This window comes from Phalacrocorax aristotelis, chromosome 3 (genome assembly GCF_949628215.1).
Source record: "Phalacrocorax aristotelis chromosome 3, bGulAri2.1, whole genome shotgun sequence".
In the NCBI taxonomy this organism is placed as follows: Eukaryota; Metazoa; Chordata; class Aves; order Suliformes; family Phalacrocoracidae; genus Phalacrocorax; species Phalacrocorax aristotelis.
Window position 1 is genome coordinate 33323059 of NC_134278.1, and position 18920 is coordinate 33341978.

The 18920-nt window shown below is 43.9% G+C and overlaps 1 protein-coding gene across 1 annotated transcript; it reads right to left on the reverse strand.

The window, feature by feature from the left end:
* Nucleotides 1-4: 4 nt before the first annotated feature.
* Nucleotides 5-18657, reverse strand: B3GAT2 (beta-1,3-glucuronyltransferase 2). Its single transcript, XM_075087068.1, has 4 exons — nucleotides 18058-18657; nucleotides 6864-7008; nucleotides 623-771; nucleotides 5-543 (listed from the first exon to the last, which is right to left on the reverse strand). Exons 1-4 carry the CDS (start codon nucleotides 18604-18606, stop codon nucleotides 457-459), a joined length of 930 nt encoding a protein of 309 aa, XP_074943169.1. The 5' UTR covers nucleotides 18607-18657; the 3' UTR covers nucleotides 5-456.
* Between the last annotated feature and the right edge of the window lie 263 nt (nucleotides 18658-18920).

The following is an 18920-nucleotide window of genomic DNA, read 5'->3' on the forward strand; positions in this document are numbered from 1 at the left end:
AAGAATTCTACTTTTAACGAAGGAAAACATGTTCAATTTGGAGGATCCATTTATGCAAATATTTAGATGGACAGTTGGCGATGTAAAATCTGTTTATAATTACACCATCAAGCTGGATAAATACAAAAAGTATATACATAAACAATGATTTTGAAAATACTCCATTGCGGCCACGTTTCTCTTGATTGTTTTTACTACGTGGAAACAGCCTTAAAACAAAGGTAAGTGTCAGATTATTGAGACGAGAGGTCAGAAAAGCATGCAGACAAGTTAGAACAAAGCACACCCACTTGATTTGCTTATTAGGGTATCTGACAGCTTCCTTTTGTTTCCACAGAAGTCCGTCAGATGACTATTAATAGCTCTCGCGCAGAAGTAGGCTATTTCACTGGCTGAATTTGAACGCCTTCCGACGCGCCCGTCGTACTGTACTTCCTGTGTAACTGCGTCTCCACATCATACCTCAATATTGACTGTGTCCAGATGGTATTTTGGCTCGTTAGCTAGATTTACTTTTTCTGTTCGTGTGTGCCATACAAGAACCTGCAAAACAACATTTGTGTTAGTACAGTCATCGGGAGCGACAATAGGGAAGCTTTTTAGGGAGCGTGGAAATCGGTACCTTTGTGCAGTTGTTTGCTTTAGGCTCCAGTTCCTCCACCGTTGTTATCTGTTTCAGAAAATCAGATTCTTGCATTCCTGGCTGAGAACCGCGGCGCTTGAATACGGCTTTTGGATGCGACAGAATCACTTGAAGACTCACAGCAAATCCTTGGAGAGAGGGGGGTAGGGAAAAAGGTTAAGAAAAACCTTTAGGCTTTACGTTTTTGTGCAAGTTACACTTAAGCCTAGAAATCTCCCATGTTCTTTTTAAAAATGTGTACGTTTGATTATATGGATAGGCAACATTTGGTAGGTTTGTACATCCTACATTGTTTTGTTTTGCCCTGAAGGTGCAATCAGATGTTTTTAATTGCCCCATATTTTCAATATGTTTAATCAGTTTCCCGTCATGTAGGGATATATGCATTTTTGCCTGGAAAATCAGGTACTGTTAAGATCTTGGACTGTGCTTCCTTTCTACTGCTAAATAAGAAATAAAACTGAATTTTAAGTAAAATAAAATGTATGAAATTTATACTATACAAACACTTCTAGGTTTAAAGATGAGAGTCAAAAAAAAAAAAAAGGTTAAAATATGTTACTTATAACAACCGTGGTCTTTGGAGATTGTTAGCCTTTAGAGAGTTTTAAAATTATTGTTGATGAAAGACAAGCCATATTATTGTTGTGCCTTTGTGGCCGTGTAGTTAGTGTGGGCTTGAGTCATTTTCACCAACGCTGGTCTGCAAGACAGTCTGCGGCTGATCTGTGCATCGCACAGCACAGCTGAAAGAACTTCGTCAGCACACGTGCCTCTCCTTGCCAGGCGTTCCTCTCCTAACATACGTTGGGTCCCTCAAAGGGACCTTACAAACTCGCCCTCTCTGAAGCGGCTCTCATGAACCTCCAATTTGCCTTTATTGACAGAGAACTCCAGTTTTCACTCAGCAAGGTTCAGTCACACGTATGCTTTTTTAGGTATGACTCAAAACTCAACTGATACACTTGTAAAGAAAAATTACATTTGTAACGCCGTGTGTCTAATTGCCAAGCCTACCACAGAAACCCTTTTTCTGTCAGTTCAGAGTGGTTCCAGCTGTCCCTTTATGACTGAAGTAGTAACAGTTTTGACATCTGTTCTGGAAAACTGCAAGATCATTTAATTCTAAAGCCAGTATTAAAATTTCCTCATTTTCAAACGAGTATAACTGTCTCTAATGCAATTTAAATCTATCCCCTTTTTTGCTAGAATTACCTTGCTCTATTTTCCTTGAAAGTATCTTTGGCTTTTATGGGAGCCTTTTAAAGAGGAAAATCTAAGGAAATAATTACTACATCACATGTAAAGGCGGCACACTGAAACCACTTTTGTCTTAGCTATCATGCTTGTAGCAGAGCTCAGGAAACATCAGAAAGTGATTTTTTTTTTTTTTTTTTAATAAAGATTAGACCCTGCCCACAAAGACTATGGGTTGGATGTAAACTGAGGTTTCCCACTGACAGACACAGTTGAAGAAAACTTGTTTAACTTTATATCCTCCCTAAGATAAAGAACAGGGGTCTAGATGGAAAGGGCTTATCCACACCTTGCAGAGTATGCTAGTGAATAAAAGACTTCCAGGAGGTGCGAGACTCTGGCTGTAGCCTGTCCTCATGCTGCGCAGTTAAGCGCTGCAGCTCCTCTGCAGACTGTGGTGCTGGGATCCAGCTGTTCTCTGCTGCAGCTGCGGGGTTTCGGCAGGCAGTTTGGCCTCTTCTTCCCAGTGTTTGCCTTCAGCAGGCTGCAAGCCTGCCTGCCCGGCTATGAGGGAGCACAAGGTGGGCTCCATCTGGGTGCTGTTTGTAACCAAGCGTAATTGTTCGTGAAGAGCTGAGGTTGAGAGTTTAAACTCCCTCAGCAAGGGACAGCTGTGGTGCATACAGCTGGCTTTCTGCCCCCTGGAAGATGACCATAGACATTACTGATTAACAAATTGGCCTGGTTCAGTCCAGTATTTTTGATTAGGGTTTCTCCCCCCCAAATAGAACAAACTAGAAATTTTTGGTGCACCTGGGCTTTAGTGTGGTTGCTACTTTGGGCACCAAAAAACCCTGTTTGCTTTGCAAGGGAGGCAGTGTTGGAACCCTGAGTGGCTGTGTGAACTGCTTTTTCTTTTTAAAGATATTTAAACTTAATTTTTGGGATATAAACTGGTCATCCATGAAGAAAAAAAACTTTCAGTTGACCTTTTTATCACAGTTTGATCATTTTGGCACCCAAGAGAGGAGATGCTTCAGGTTTTGACCAGACTGGCACTGGTTATTTCTCTCACTAGGTGATGATCCTGTGGCAGTAGATGAAAAGACACTGTTGTTCTGAATTCCATCCCCAAACAAACATGAATTAATCTGGGATTTTTGTCTCCAGTGTAGCATAACGGGAACAGTGCCACATGCATACAATTCTTTTACTTGATCATTATTTCTACACGGCCATATTGGGCTTAAGTTCATATGAAATGCCACAGGACAATTTCATAGCCAGGTGTGAAGAGGTGTTTTGGGGATTTATTTTTTTGTGTTTAATGCAAGGCTGTAAATTAAATCAAATTGGCTGAAGAGCCACCTAGATAAGAATTAATTTGCTGGAGGACAAGATACCTGGGAGACATGGCAAAGATTACATCTGTGCTTCTTTCTACGGAAGCTGTTTCTGTTAATTCACACCTTGACTGGTGCTAGATCAACGGCTTCTGTTAAAAGACAGAACCATTTTTCTTCATCTGATTAGACTGAGCCGATCTTTAAAGATTTTGCTGCCATGATTAATGCCTTTGCTTCCTGAATGCTCTAGATAGGGCAGTAGCTGAAGGCAACCCGGGGACTGGAAGCGTTTATTATTTCTGGAGTCTATAAATGCTAATGCTCAGTGCTGAGGTTGAAACGGATACGCTGGTTTCCAGTCAGTGTAAGGCACTACCTTTGGCTTGTTGAACATGCCATGGCTTGGGGTCCGCTTCCATCAAGTTGTCTTGTCCCTGTGACATACTGTTTGGGTTGCAGGAGGGCAGAGGCACCCAAACAGGGGTTTGTGCAGTTCATAATAAAGGCATCTGCTGACAGTTAATTCACCGTGGAAGAGGCTCTCGATTTTAAACTCAACATTTAAACTAGTTGTTACCGTTTGGCGGGAGGTGGGGGTGTGTGTGGGTGTGGTCTGGGGGCTCGTCCCAAGTGTGGCGTCTGCCATAGCTTGTACTTCTGACTTCCAGCAGTGCCTCTTCCAGTCAGACAAAATATGCCATGGGCTGCAATGTTATTCATAGAAGAGCTTTTTTCTCAGGGAACCGTAAGGAAGTAGCTTCCCCCTCCAAAAAAACAGGCGGTTGCTCAGGCCCTAGCAGGAAGACTTCTGGCACAGTGGATGAGCTCTGGACCGTAAGTCCAAAATCTGCTTGCCCAGTGATTCACAGGCATGGATTAATCGCTATGACTGAAGTAGCTCCTGGAATGCTAATGTAAAGCATGCATCTGCTTCCCTTGAACAATCTTGACATTAGAAGAATCACAATCTGACTTGTTCTCATGAGTGGTGAAAAACTCTGGCACTGGGAACAAGCCACAATCACAGAATCACTAACAGCATCATTTAATATAGAAGATTTTAAATCAGCTCTATAATAAACAACACAAGTGCCTACCTCAGAATCAATGTCACTTTTTCCTTTCAACACCTAGTTCTCTCTTGCTTTTCTTCCCTGATGGTAAGGAAGTCTGTGTCAAATTCTAGAACTCACCTACAGTTAAAACTGAGGCAGAACTTAAAATTAACACCAGAACTAATTCATATGGTGCATTGGTTGCCAGACAAGAAGCAACACAGGAAACGGCTACTCTGCTTTCTGAATGCAATTCAGCATTGGAGAATAGCGGTGTTAACCATGAACTTCTGAAAAGAAACAATGTTTACTGAACTGATCTAATGTGATTGCCATGTGTGAGTATGTCAAAGAATCTAGGGAAGTTGGCCAGCCTAGGGTCTTTGAGCTGATCCCGAAGAAATCAGCAGGCCCTGTCTCCACTTGTAGTAGATTTGAATTTGACCCTGTATTTTGAAGTCTATTTTGAAGCCTAAAAGCAAGGATGCACCTCCTCTGAACAGCCACAAGTTAAATCAGGGGTCCCAAACCTTTCAAGTGGCCATTCTTTTCACACCCAGCCTCATGATCAAACTCCTGTGAAAATCAGCAAAAAAGATATTCCTGTAAACCAGAGAGAGCCTCCCTGCCATCACCTTGGGAGTCAGAACATTAGTCATAAACAGCTGTAGACAGCTGAGTGGTTTAATATATGCACCTCGGTTTTTTTCATGGTAATATTTTCAAGAGAGATCCTTGATCTTCCTTATATGGTATATGGTATAACCTAAGTTGCTTGTATACTTGGTGCCAGCAGATGGAGGAGTTCCAGTGGTACGCTACAGCATGGACTTTGGTTTCTTAGCAAGCCCTCCAAGTCCCCAGGGGTATGCTGGGGAGTTGGGACAGGGGGGCAAGGATGGAAAACTGAGCATTAACATACATCCTGTAGATTGTACCTGTTCAGACAGTTCTGGATTTGCAGGTTGTGTTCTGTTTGTCTGTGCCCTTCCACCATACTCCTGAGGGGAATGAAGCTACAAACTTAACATATTTTTTACCAGCCTACACAGCATCCATTTCTCTCCTTGCTGAAATTAAAAGTGTAGCTTAATTTCTTCAGTTAATTTTTGAAGACTAATAAAAGTTCTCTCAAAGTAGTAACTCCTTGTTTGTGGATCTGCAATAACTTCCTATACTTTCAACATTTGTACTTTTTTCTCTATAACCCTCCTTTTCCATTACTTCAGTAAAAGTATGAGCAGGTAATGCTCCTAATGGAGCTGCTTTCCACTCATGCCAGTGTTTCAGCCAGGAACTGCAAAGTGTAAACAACTTAAGAACCCTCCGTGTATCTCTTCACCTCTGGATTAAGAGTCCCTTGGCCAATGTTGTGTAAAGGCTTTTTGCCTGCTGCTAATGAATTATGAACCATGCCATCATCTTTACAATGCCCATAAGTAACCACTTCTACAGCATAGTATCAATATGTAAGTCCACAGGCAGAGACTCTTAAAATGCACAGCTGCAGCCCTCGATAGGATGCACAGGTTTGGGGTGGACATACCTACTTTCCCCCCAAGGAATGCCTCTACCCGGACATGCAAATATTTGTTTTCATGCCAGATGACACCATTCACTTGAAATGCTTCTAGAGTGCAGAAAAATTCACTTGCTGTTTCTTCCTTTGAGGTATTAACTACTATTAGTTCTCCTTTATTCTTTTTAACCAATTGTACTGTACATACCATACATACTTTTCATCAAACATTTCAATCCGTATAAAAATATTCTGCTGAGATGAGAAAGCACTGTCCTTTTCCATCTCCCAAAACATACGGGTAACAGAAATAGAAAACGTCTGGCTATTTCTACCCCATTCTTGCCCTTGTATTGCTACTTTTCCCCTTCCCTCTCCTTCCTGAATACAGAAGATGCTTAAGTGCAAATTTCATTACATTTGTTGGGAAACCAGCTGCTGCTACATCAGAAATCGGACTTCTGCACAGCAGTGATTCATGTGGCAGTTGCAAATATATACAAAAGATTGTCTAAGCATGGACTGACAGCAAGACAGAGCTATGTGGCACGCTAACTTCCCAGCAGAAAATTGATTAGATCCATTTTGAAGCTTTTCTGCCTTCATCTGCTAGGCTATAGCTGTCAGTTATTTTTCCCCTAAGCTCAGTGTTTCAAACTATATCCATCTACAGTTATCACCATCATTCCAAATAACCAGTAAAAAAAATGAATAATTGCATGAGAGTAGCATTTTACAACATGAGGTCTAAGAAGGGTCTACATTTACACTGCCTGGTGTAGACTGATGACATCATGAAAGGCAGGGACTCATTGCAAAAATTAATTGGATTAATTAATTTACAATTAACTTGTTTCAGACAAACAATTTATACAACATAAAAGCCAAGTTGCTGCATAAAATAAAAAAGAAGTAAAAGTAAGTTCAGATACCACCGAGCAGCAACTTCATTAGACCAGATGTGCAAGCTAAAACTTCCAGGGTATTTAGTGCTAAAGGGCTACATAGAGTGGCTGTACTTCGGAAATTTTAAAAACCACTTACACTGAGAAATGTAAGGATAGTATGAGAAACATTCACGTGTCATGAAGCTGGGTACTTACCTGCCATGTCAATAGCAAAGGGCCTGTCAGCTCTCCAGCCAGTGTACCAGCCAACAACTTTGCCGTTTTCCACGACTGGGCGCTCATACCGTCGTCCTCCTACCAGTCCCACGGGCCACACTGACACTTTGCGGGTTGTACGCATCTGCAAGAGGCAGGCACAGCGTGACTGCACGCACATTTTCCTAGCAGGCATTTTGACTGCATGCACATTTTCCTAGTAGGCTTTTTTCTAAGCGTTGGTGGAAAGCCTACACATTAATCATCAAGACTAGGTATTTAAATGCAATTCCAGCTTACAGATTTCAGCCCAACAGAGTAAGTATTTGAAAGCTGCATGTGCCCACTCATTGTCTGTGAAGTCTCCAGCTCTCTAGCCCATAAGCACTTCAATTCTACTGAAAATATCCTATTAATATTATTTTTAATAACAAAAAATTTAAAATACATGAAAAAACAGCATTCGTTTTCTTGTTTGTTTGGGCTTTCAGTGGTGTAGTAGATCTTTTTTTTAATCTGCAAGACTAGCATTCTTGCAGTAGGGTTATTTCTATAGATTGCTGAGGTATTATACAAGCCCAGCGAGAGAGAATATTATAATAATGATTAACAAATACACACTTCATTAAGACAAGTACAATTTCAGACTGGTAGCAAATACACTGAGTACAGGAAATTGCAACACACAACTCTTTCCCGACCTGCAACGTACCAGGTTTGTACAACAGATGCAGCTCAGACCTAATAAAGGCTCACCAAAAAAAAAGATTTAAGTTTGGGCTAAGCCTTTTTAACTTCTACGTTTTCTCTTGAAAAGCTCAGCTGAGTTCCTGAGAAGGACAGAAAGCAGGTCGGGCAGGGTGCTTCTGCTAATTTGTTGCCAGTAATGGGAGTTTCTCCCAGTGGTGTAAACATAACTAAATAAAATTCTGGAAACATGGTCCTCATATAACCTAGAGGAATCTATAGATACTTACAAATTACTCTTTCTTTAGCAAAATGTGTGCATGACTGGGAGCCAGTGAATTCAGCTCACTGGTTAATAGACCATTTTCTTCAGTAAACAGGAGGTAACGTGACATGAACCCTGACGCGCTGCTCCCCACAGGCAGATCACTGACACTCTGGCGTGAGAACTTGAGAAGATGAGTGCACAGACACAGCAACTTGCACAACTTAACCACACTGATGCAAACGCCACTGTTTTAACTACTGTGCTTAAATATGGTCCTATTTAAGCAGGTATTAAACTCTTTCAGTGTAACGTAGGATTAATTTGATCAATTTTTAAAACCATCTCTTGTATACTGTTGTAGTTGAGGCCATTCCTTAGGGAAAGGTTATCCCTTTCTCCTTTCAAGCACTCCTCTTAGCAAAAACAAACAGTTTTACATATTTGTAACTGCAGTACCCTATCAATAGATGCTGAAGTAAAAGACAACCTTGGTTAAATATTAAACACTTCCCCCTCTTTCTGCCAAGGTGAAAGATTTATCATGCATATCATCTAGACTCCCAGGAGATGCACCCGAAAAAGCAAAGACATCACATCACTCAGGATCACATTTCTAAGCTAGAAACATTAGCAGATTCGTAGGAGAACTTTCACATAGGGAAGGCATTAAATGCATATTTAAAAATCCACAAATATGTACGTACACACGTAAGAGAGGCACGCACCTTCTCTCCCTCCAATTCTTTGTGTTTCTATACATTTGTTTAGCGAGATTTTCTCACTTCCACACTAATAACTGTTGCAGCAAGTCAGACCATCTCACTCAGTAGCAGCAGTCCCTACTACATAAGAACAGGGTACGTATACAATTGGGAATAGAGGGATTTCTCATTACAAGGATTCTGTCCAAACCATTGACTCTTTAATTGCCAGTGAGAGACTGCCAGGAATCTCTCTACAGGTTACAGACACAGGACATCATCCCATTGGGCTTGCCTACGCAGGCAAATTTCCAATAGGTTTCCAAGGGCATGGTCAAGCCACATACACCCAACTGTGCTACACCAGTGTTAGCCACAGGACCCACTAACTTTTTTTGTGTTGTCATTAATACCTTCTGAAGGGTGTGGGTACCTAAAGAAATTACTAGTGTACTGATTTACAGCATTTTAGCTACCCTGTGCCAACTGCCTGTACCCATGGTAAACAAAGTGCTGTACGACAGGGGCAGGCACGCTCTAACTACACGTGAGTAGCTAATGCATGGGAAGGCCATACCCTGCCTTTTCTCACAGTAAGCATTTGGGCAGCTGTACCACAAAACGAGCCAGATCACACGAGACTCCTGAACTGGTCAACAGCAGCCACGGCATTTATTCTAGCAGAACCAGACTGATTTAGGTGAATGCTTTACCATACACAGTGTGTAGGAAAATCTTATCAATAAGAAGTATCTCACTGACCTCATGAAACCAGCATGGAATGACCCAAGAAGTTTTAGTTATTACAGTCTTGGGTCCATCTTGGTGTCTATGAGTTAAGTCACCAAAGCCACCACACATCAGAAGGAAGTAAGTAATCCTTTACAGGGCTCTTTATTTTGTGCTTGGGTTACTTTCGTTTATTCACACAGGTTACATTTCTGGAGAATGAAATAAACAGGTGTCAAGAATAAAGCAATCCCTTTTAAGTAAAAGCTGAAAGAGCACATCTAGACCAGTACTTCCGCCAATTCTGAAATACCTTACAGCCTCAGGATATGCTAGGCAGATGAAAGTACGAATATTTTTTTTAATCTTCTGAGAACAGCGTTACTGCAGTTAACACACTGATGTGTTAAGGCTGTATTTATGTATGATGGGGAGAAAGCTATTATTTGGATTAAAAGGCCAGCTTGCATCTGGAATTTGATGCTGCTAATCACTGGGACACAAAAAGGTGATTCAAAAACATGTTAATTCTAAATCGCTTTATTGCTGTGGGTTAAACAACTGCCAAAATCCTGTAACTTACAAACAGCTTCCTAAATTACTCTCCTACCTGTCATTTTAATGTGCAGTAGCACATTATGTCAGCATTTTAAGTCCTAGTAGCTTACATGGATGTAACAAATCTTACTTACGCTTAGCTCCCTGTAAGTTAGTCATCTGGTCTATCTTAGTTAGAGTTTTATAGTTAATAAACAGAGATAGGAACCTACTGACATGATTCATCCTGCCTGGCTTAGACGGCTGTCTTAAGGTAGGACAAAATGCTTTTGGCCTCTATATATTTTTTGATTATTTGAAAGGGGGCTTGGGCATAGGAGGAGAGTGATGTACTGGATGGGGGAAGATGAGAAAAGGACTTTAAGATGGCAGAACAAACCTGAATGAAGCCAGGGGACACAACTGGGAAGGAGCAGGCAAGGAAATGACTGGAGAGGGAAGTAACAACTGATGAAAGAAATCCCAGTGAGGTGATGGGCAGTAAGTAGAGTAGCAATGGAGGAACCACTAAAGAATAACAAGCGAAAATGCAGAAAATGTAGCTGAGCAATAAAAGATAGTGATAAAAGCATTGCCAAAAATAGCATCTCATTAGTCAATCAAGAAAAGCTGCTTAATGGGATGCACCAGACTGATGGATAGGGAAGATACCAAGCCAGTAACAAAACAGAAAAGCCCAAGGGGAATGAAGGCAAATGACAGACAGAAAACAACACGGCCATACTTCCTACAGTGAAAAGGCTTCCAGGCTGGAACAACCATCCTAGTGTTCTTGCAGCACGATGTTGATGCATTTCTATTCAGTATTCAAAGCTCACAGCAAACACAAACCTGGCTGCCATGCAGAGTAAGCTTTTCCGCCCCCCGCCCCCTGCCCCATTCTCTACCACTTCAACCCCCATATAATTTCTGATCTGTACTGGTCAGACCACAGGTTATTCTCCAGGCTCGCCCCCGCCATCCCAGCGAGACTCAGCCAGATTTCTATGCAAAATTCCAATTGATTATTACCAAAGACAGGATCTAGAGCTCCTTCACTACAACTCTTCCACAGGGGAAAATGTTACAGGTTAAAGCACAAGCGCAGCCAGGTTCGTATCAGTTTTCACACAGGCATCCTGCATTACTCACAGGTCATTTAAAACCAAATCCTTCTTCAACAAAACTTACATGACTGCACTGTGAGTCAGAGGGATAGCTCAGCTGCAGCAATGCTGCGCCCTGTTACTTAGCCATTACATGGAGCTTCTGCCCCTACTTACTGTTACTTTAAAGGAAGTCCTGAGTCACAGAAAATCTGTGCCAGTGGTTTTTGTGGTTCAGGGACTGTGATGCTTAAGGGAGAGTAACTTCAGAAAGCAAATTTTTTGTCAGTAAACTTGACCATAAAGGGTATGTCTCCATGGGAAAACTTGCAGAAAGCGCCTACAAATCAAAACAATTGTCAATCAATTGTCAATTGATCTAGCCTGCTCCACCACCCTCACAGGTGATCTGATTTAGTGCTTCACCATCCTCAGTATTCAAAAGCTTTTTTCCAAACATCTGCTTTAAACATCCTCTGCTGATTCATGTCCAATCTACAGTGCAGAGGAAGGATAGATTAGTTCTCTCTTCTCTCAGGCAGCATCATACATATCAGATACAATGATTAATGCTTCTAAATTATAACAGCATCTTTGGGCACAAATGTCAATATTGCTTCCCTACAGGAGAAAACTGTACTAAATTTAACTAAAATGGTTAGAAGCCAATTTCTCTGGATTGGGAAGACTTCCAAAACATTTGCTATCCATATTTCCTTTTGACCCTTCTACTTAACAGTTCTTTCTCTCATCCTACTTTATGTTACTCTGAAAGGTTGTGCTCACTGTACCTCTGAAGAGCTGCTGAGCATTCAAAATTAATTTCATAGTAACAGCATCAGTTTCACAGGTAAGACGATGATTGCTGTCGAAGTGCAGAAACAGGCAGTGCTCAGCACTTTGTAACCCACAGTCCCTCACTGGGATAAATCTGTTTCAAATAGCTTTTTTTTTTGGTCACAGTTTCCTCTCAGTTTTACGCTATTTCATTGTTTTGCTACCAGTCTTTTCTAATCCAGCCTCTTTAGCATAGGTATTACATGCCTATGTGCAGGGGGAATGTCAGTGTGCATTTAAAAACCTGTCATGTATTCTTAAATCATTTATATACTAGAAAGGTATTTAATGCACTGCTAACTCTATTTAGACCTTTTTTTATTATGAAGAAAATAACTAATGACTGCCAACTAATATTTAATTCTGTCTAGGCTACTGAATGTTATTTTTAAGACTATAGCAAAAATTTGATTCTTCCGACCAGCTCCAAGAGATAGAACAAAAGATCTCCATGTTTACAAAGGTAAACAGATTCACTTATGCTAATTTTAAATCTTTTTGCATAAATATATCCATTTAAAATAGACAGATGTTGGCTTAATACAGTGTATAAAGATTAGGACAGTTATGTAGAAGTTATCGAAAGAGCACTAACCCTCCCCTAGTCAAAGTTGAAATAAATAGTAAATATTCACCTTTTCTGTAATGACTGTCTTGAGTTGCTCTCAAAATACTTTACAAAGATGACATTGGGAAAACTGAAGCCTGCGTGAAATGCAATGCCTGCAAGTATTTCTATTTTTAATAACAAGGATTTACTTTTGCGGGCTACCGACTGTTAAGAGCCATTAGAGTATCTGCTGCCTTCATACATACCTTTCAGGAGAGTGAAGGACAGGGGCATAGGAAAATGTTTTCAGTCTGAATCACTGTCACAATTTGCCCTCTGCTCTACAGTGCCGCTATGAAAACTACCAGAGCTGGACAGCCCTGACCTTCAATGAGGAGGTCACGCCCATTAGCCAAAAAAATTGTTTCCTATTTTCCCTCTGTTCTTCATGAATCTTTGTTCCCATCTGGCTGATTTGAGGATGATCCTACCTGGGCAATTCAGGCCACTACAGAAGCAATAACACACCTTCAAAATATTACGGAATTTTTGTTTAATCTGATGTTTAAGTTACTCCTGCAAAGCACAAACCAGCTGACTGTCCTCTTCGCTGATCATATTCTTACCTTCACCGTGACTCCGCGAATCTTGAATTACCTGTAAAGACCACCTCAGCTTCAGAAGGGGTTGAGCTCTCTCTCCTCCTACCTCCTCCTTTCCAGCTTCAACTCTACCATCATAGTCAAGGCATTCTTGTGCAGGCAACAACTACAGCAAATTGAATTCTGGTCCCCAACAGAGTGGGCAACAGGGCTAACTGCTAAGCTATTAAATAAGTGTTTGGGGTTTTTTTCCCTTAGAAATGATAGTTAATGCTGTGATATACTTTGAACTCCATGCTGCAAGGCTGTATTCAGATCACACCTTATAGCGTGGGTTCTTCTAAGGAGACCGAGTCTGCAGATTCTCAACTTGCACTCAGACAAGACAGCAGTACATGCCATACTTGCACACTCCGGGCACCTAGCAAATCTTGCTATGATGTTTTAGACACCAATGACCAAAGGGCTAGTGGTGGAAACGAGGGAGGCCATAGTTTTAGATATGAGTATTTTAATTTCACAGACGCCTCAGTTTAGGTTTCTGAGCAAAATATGAGCAAAGGTGACAGATATAACCTAGACAGGAATATCTAAAAATCAACACATTTCTGAATGCAGCAAGTTCACTTTCTCACACATGTTGAAGACCTTTACTCCTGTTCTTTGTACTCCTTAAGCAGCTCACCCCTCACCCTCAAAGGTTTCAGGGGAGTCTGCACAATCAAGAGCAGAGCGGACCTCCAGCGTTAATTCCTCCAACTTGCGTACATACCTATACACAGACCAAGGAAGCAGTGGCCTTTGGCTAACTACTTGCAATATGGGAAAGGGCAGAGAAAAAGCCTCAGACATGGAAACACACGAATGATGTGAAGAGTTAAGGAAAGTGGAACATAGCTATATCTAGCTTTGGTTTCCAGTGCTTAGGCTAATCTTATTTTTAAAGTCTCTGAAGGTGGCATGCCAGCTTTATCTAAGGTTTTCTTTCTGGAATTCTAAAACTATGAAATTGGCAGTTGTTAGACTTCAGTCACAACATTACAATAACTTGCTTTCAGGAATAAGATGAAGCACAAATGTAACAAACTGTAACAGAGTCGGTCCAAAAAGAACAGCCTATAGTAAAAAAATAGAAGTTATGATGATCCATGTAGAAACATCTGTAAAGCATATCAAGTACAGCAGTTGGGATTTCAGGCGCCTCAGTGGTTTTGTTATGAATGCAGGCTGATGTTCAACTGATAAAAAAAGATATTTTCAGAAAGCAGACTGTTGTTTTTGACGGGAGAGATGCAGATGGACACCTCCAGGTGAACAGATCATACCTGAGCAGAAAAAATATAAATTATTTTCAAGGTCTGGATCCCCAAATAATAAGTGACAAAATACCATATGCCAGAACCACCAGCATTAAAGCAAAAGCATGATTTTTCACCTGACCACCATAATACTCTCAAGTAGGCAGAGTTGGGAATAACTTAAACGCAACACCTCCACTCCTGGAAATATTTCTTCATCATTGCTGCAGCCCCACTTAGTACTCTAAGGAATTTCACAATCACTAAACCAATTGGTCCTTTCCCTAAAGCCTTTCCAGGGAAGGTGTTCCTAACAAAAGGCTCAGCTGAGCCAATGCTGAATACACTGTAGCAGCAGAAAGACAAACCAGGCTCTCCGCCTTGTTTTAGAAATCACAACTAAACCTGCTCAGACCCTGCCCTGTTGGACTTTTGAGGACATAATTTTGCCAGTCAAAAACTAAGCTATATACCCACATGCCATCATATGTCTTAGGAAACCACAATTATAAACAACATCAGAGGGCTCCAGATTTACTACAGATGGTGACATTTTCCACCAAAACACTGCTGAGGCTGTTGGGGTTTGGTTTTTTTTTTTCCTGATTTCTATGAAACACGTTTGGCCCAGGTCTATTTGGCCCAGCTAACTCCGTATCAAATATAAGGTACTCATTCCTATAAGTACCAGACAGAAATACTTCGGACAGAGATTAGAATTTCCTCATCAAAAGCTCTCAGAAGTATCCAATGGGATTTCATGTCAAAGTATGCTCCTTTTGGTTTATACACTTCTACTCACAGTAAAGCCTCTGCTGATTTTGCTTTGTTAAAAAGGCTCCATCTTCTATAAGGGCGCTAGGGAAACCCACAGCAAAGGAGCTGCCTTAAACATAATCCTTCACTGACATGCAGCTACCTGGCACGCCTTCTGCTCCGCAGTAATGCTTTGTCAACCTCTGAGCGAGAGGCATCCCCAACACCAATGCTTCTCCCATGTTGGTTTTATGGTCCTAAGTAGCCTTGGTTCCCATCCCCTCAAGCCCTCACTGCTGTTCCTGAAACCGGCTTTGACCCAGAAGAAAGCCATTACAAAGATGACAGACCTACTATTTCATAAGCCAGCAAATGTACATAACCGCTTGCGGACAGATGCTAGTCAGTGACACGCTGAAGGTCACTCAGCCAGCACAGGATGGTGGTAGGACCAGAATTCAGAGCTCCTGTCTCATCCCTCTACATCCACACTACCCTCCCCAGCAAGCAGACTATAGTTGACCACAACTCCTTTGGGATTTTGCGACTGCAGGTCTGCAGAATTGTTCCTGGCAGGGTAACAAACTGAAAAAACCTCCCTCTCAGGTATCGTTACCACCACTTTCATGACAGAAATTACTACCAGATTTCATATGCACACAATGCATTCTAAAGCTGTTCTCTTCATGCTCAGAGAAGATGAGCATAGTTTACCCTCATAAATCAATCAACCCCTGAAGGAGAGATTGGGATTTACTACAGCGCTGTCAAGCCAGAATTCATAAAGTCAGAGAATTTTTTTTTGACAAGGGAAAAAAAAAAACCACAAACCCAACCCTCAAGCAGTGCCTGGACTGAAAACAAGACTCCTGGCTCTCTCCAAATGCAACTTCCCACTTGTCATAAAGGCATATCCAATTGGCAAAGCCTGCAAAGGGGCAAAGTTAACAGAAGTCAGGTTGACAAGGCATTCCCCATGTTACTACCAGCAGCATCCCAGAGACCTGGCATACAGCTCATTAGTGACCCCAGAAAACAGCCATGGGAACTTGCAGTGGTAACTGAAGCAAAAGCTCCTTCTCCGCTCCCTGTAACAGTTTTCCAACCACCACATTTCACAGGCAAAACTCATTCACACACGCATGTTTGCCTGCCAACACTGGGCTCAGAATGAACACCTCTTCCGCAGCAGCTGAACCCCGGTGAAAGAGCAGCCTTCGGACTACAGAGCTACATGCTGGAGGTTAGCATTTCTGTTAGCAAAAGGAAACATAGATTGCCTGTTGTGCTTGCAATTTTCAAGGTTAACCCTTCAGACAGATTTATCCCCTTGCTTTCCTGCATTTCCTAGCTGATCAGAGAGGTAATTTGTACCTTTTTATTTCATCATACACAGCAATTAGAAGAATAACACAGGAAATTATAAAAGAAGAAACCTGACTGGATGCCCTTTCAGCAGCTGTGGGTCACTCAAGTGACATGCTTGCCAATACTGTTCCTTTAGCTTGTCCCCAACATCAGTACTTAAAAAAAACCAGACAAACAAGGTGAGATTCCTCTCCAAATATCATTTGTCCCACACTATTTATTGTGAAGTGTATCAATTTACAGACTCCCTAAGATTGAATCAGATCAGTTTTATATCCCTGAACAGAGGTGGACACTCCCATCACATCAAAGATGGGTACCTGTAATTACTCCGCATTATAATGCTCTAAGCACAGCCCTGAGATTTTAAGAAAATCAATGACAAGAAAGGTTTAGCCTCCAGGCAAAGGTCTTCAAATTAGCAGCTTCCATGCTGCATGCCAAATGGGCAAAGGAAGTAGAGCATCCCTGCCGAACACAAACCCTGCATCTGCCTGCATACTGGAAACGGAAAGGGATGCATTACAAATCTGAACACAAACGAACATAACCTTTTCTAAAAGAACTTGCTCTAAGGACTTTCACGTGCTTCGTATTTCTGTGTATTGTGTTCATTTTAACCTACTGACTATAAAGCATGTGAGGAATCACAATGCTTCCAAACTGCAGAATATGGGTGTACACCACTAAATACAGTGCTGTCCGCCAGCGGAAGACACAGACTGCAGTCCGTCTGAAGTCCTCTATGTTCCCCATCTGCTGCCAATCCACTTTTCTGTTTTCCTCCCTCACTTCCCTGCCAAGGTTACTCTTCTAGCTGTCACAGAAGATGTACATGATCTTTCTTCTTCTGTTTTATGTCCACTTGTTAAACACCCCTCCTTCCTGCTAGGGGGATCCCAGAAAGCAAGCTGGATACCCTCTCCTCCAAGAGCTTGCCAATTCCCACCAAAAAGGAGAAAACCCCTTCACCAAAGGGCTGCAATAAAGACAAAAACAGGTCCCTTCACAAAAGAGACTCCTGAAAGGATGTTTAGTCATTACACAAACGATTTGCTGCTTTTAAGAGCGAAAGGCTTCAAACAGACTGGGCAACTCCGCGTGAAGGAGCCGGCTCTGGCTTAATTCATTTGCGCCAAGAAAAAACTGTGAAGGATGGCGACTCTTGATGTGAGTTTGCCCTAGAAGGAGAGGAACGCAGCTTGAAAAAAATAAATTAAAAGATCGCTTTTCATCCCAGTTTTAACAGACACACAGGATGCCTTATATAAACCCTACGCTTGCTTCGCTCCGCAGAAAAGAGAGAAAACAGAAGTAAGAAGTTGGGGGAAACGTGGAGTTGAGGGACAAGAAACTTAGAGGGGTGGTCACCCACAGGCAGCGCTAGGGAGCCCGTCTGAGGGACGGGGCCCTGGAGGGTGCCCGCGCCGGGGAGAGGGCTTGACACCTCCGTGCGCGGGCTTTGAGTGAGGGGCACCGAGCCGAGGGGCACAGCCCCCGCGAGGCGAGGCGAAGCGGGACGGGCAGCCGCGGGAGCCTGAGGGGAGGCGAGGAGAGGCGGGAACGGCGGGCGCCTGAGAGGCGGCGAGGCGAGAGCGGCGCCTGAGAGGAGGCGATGAGAGGCGGGAAACGGCAGGTGCCCGAGGGGAGGCGAGGCGGGCACCTGAGGGGAGGAGAAAGGGGAAAACGGCGGGCGCCTGAAGGGAGGCCGTCGGTGTAGCGTCGCGGCCTCGCCCACCCCCACCCCGCACGCACCTCCTGGAAAAGCTCCAGACTGTAGGTGTTGTCGTCGTCGGCGAAGAAGAGCACCCCGGGCTGTGGGGGCGGCAGGTGCTGGTGCCGCTGCCGCAGCCAGGCCAGGCCAGCGTTGCGCTGCTCGGTAGCGCGGGGCAGCCCCGGCCGCTTGTAGCGTCGCGGCGTGGGGACGTGGAGGTGCGTGCAGGGCAGGCCGGCGCCCGCCACGAAGCGGCTCACCAGCTCGCTACGCGCCGCCGCGTCCTCCACCAGGATCCAGTGGAGCCGCGCCACCTGCCGGAAGGTGTTGGCCAGGCGGGTGAGCTCGGCCTTCTGCACCGGGCGGCTGTAGGTGGGCGTGATGGCATAGATGGTGGGCAGCGTCGCCTCGGGCCGCCGCTGCGGGGGCGCCCGGGCCGCCGCCGGCCGGGCCCCCCCGCTACCCCCGCCGCCCCCGCGGGGGGCCAGGGCGGGCAGCGGCGCCCGGCTGCTGTCGATGTCCAGCACGATGATGACGATGAGCACCCAGGGCAGCAGTAGGAGAAAGCGGCTGAAGAGCAGGGACTTCATCCTGCCCCCGGCGCCCTCCCGCCGCGCCGCCCCTCAGCGCCGCCCCATGGACGGGCGCGGCGGCGCTCAGTGCATGACCGCGGGGGGCTGCGGGGATGCCCCTTTGCCCGCCGCTCCTCCGCGGGACGGCGGCGGCCGGGGAGGGTGGCTCTGCCTCCCGCCGCCGGGGCGGGTCGGGTCGGGGCGCCCTGCGGTGCCCTGCGGCAGCCCGGCGGGGCAGGTGCCCGGCCCCGCTCCTGCCGCGCCTCTATTCGGCGAGCAGCCGCCCTTCCTCCTCCTCTTCCTCCTCCTTCACCCTCAGCATCGCCGGGCCG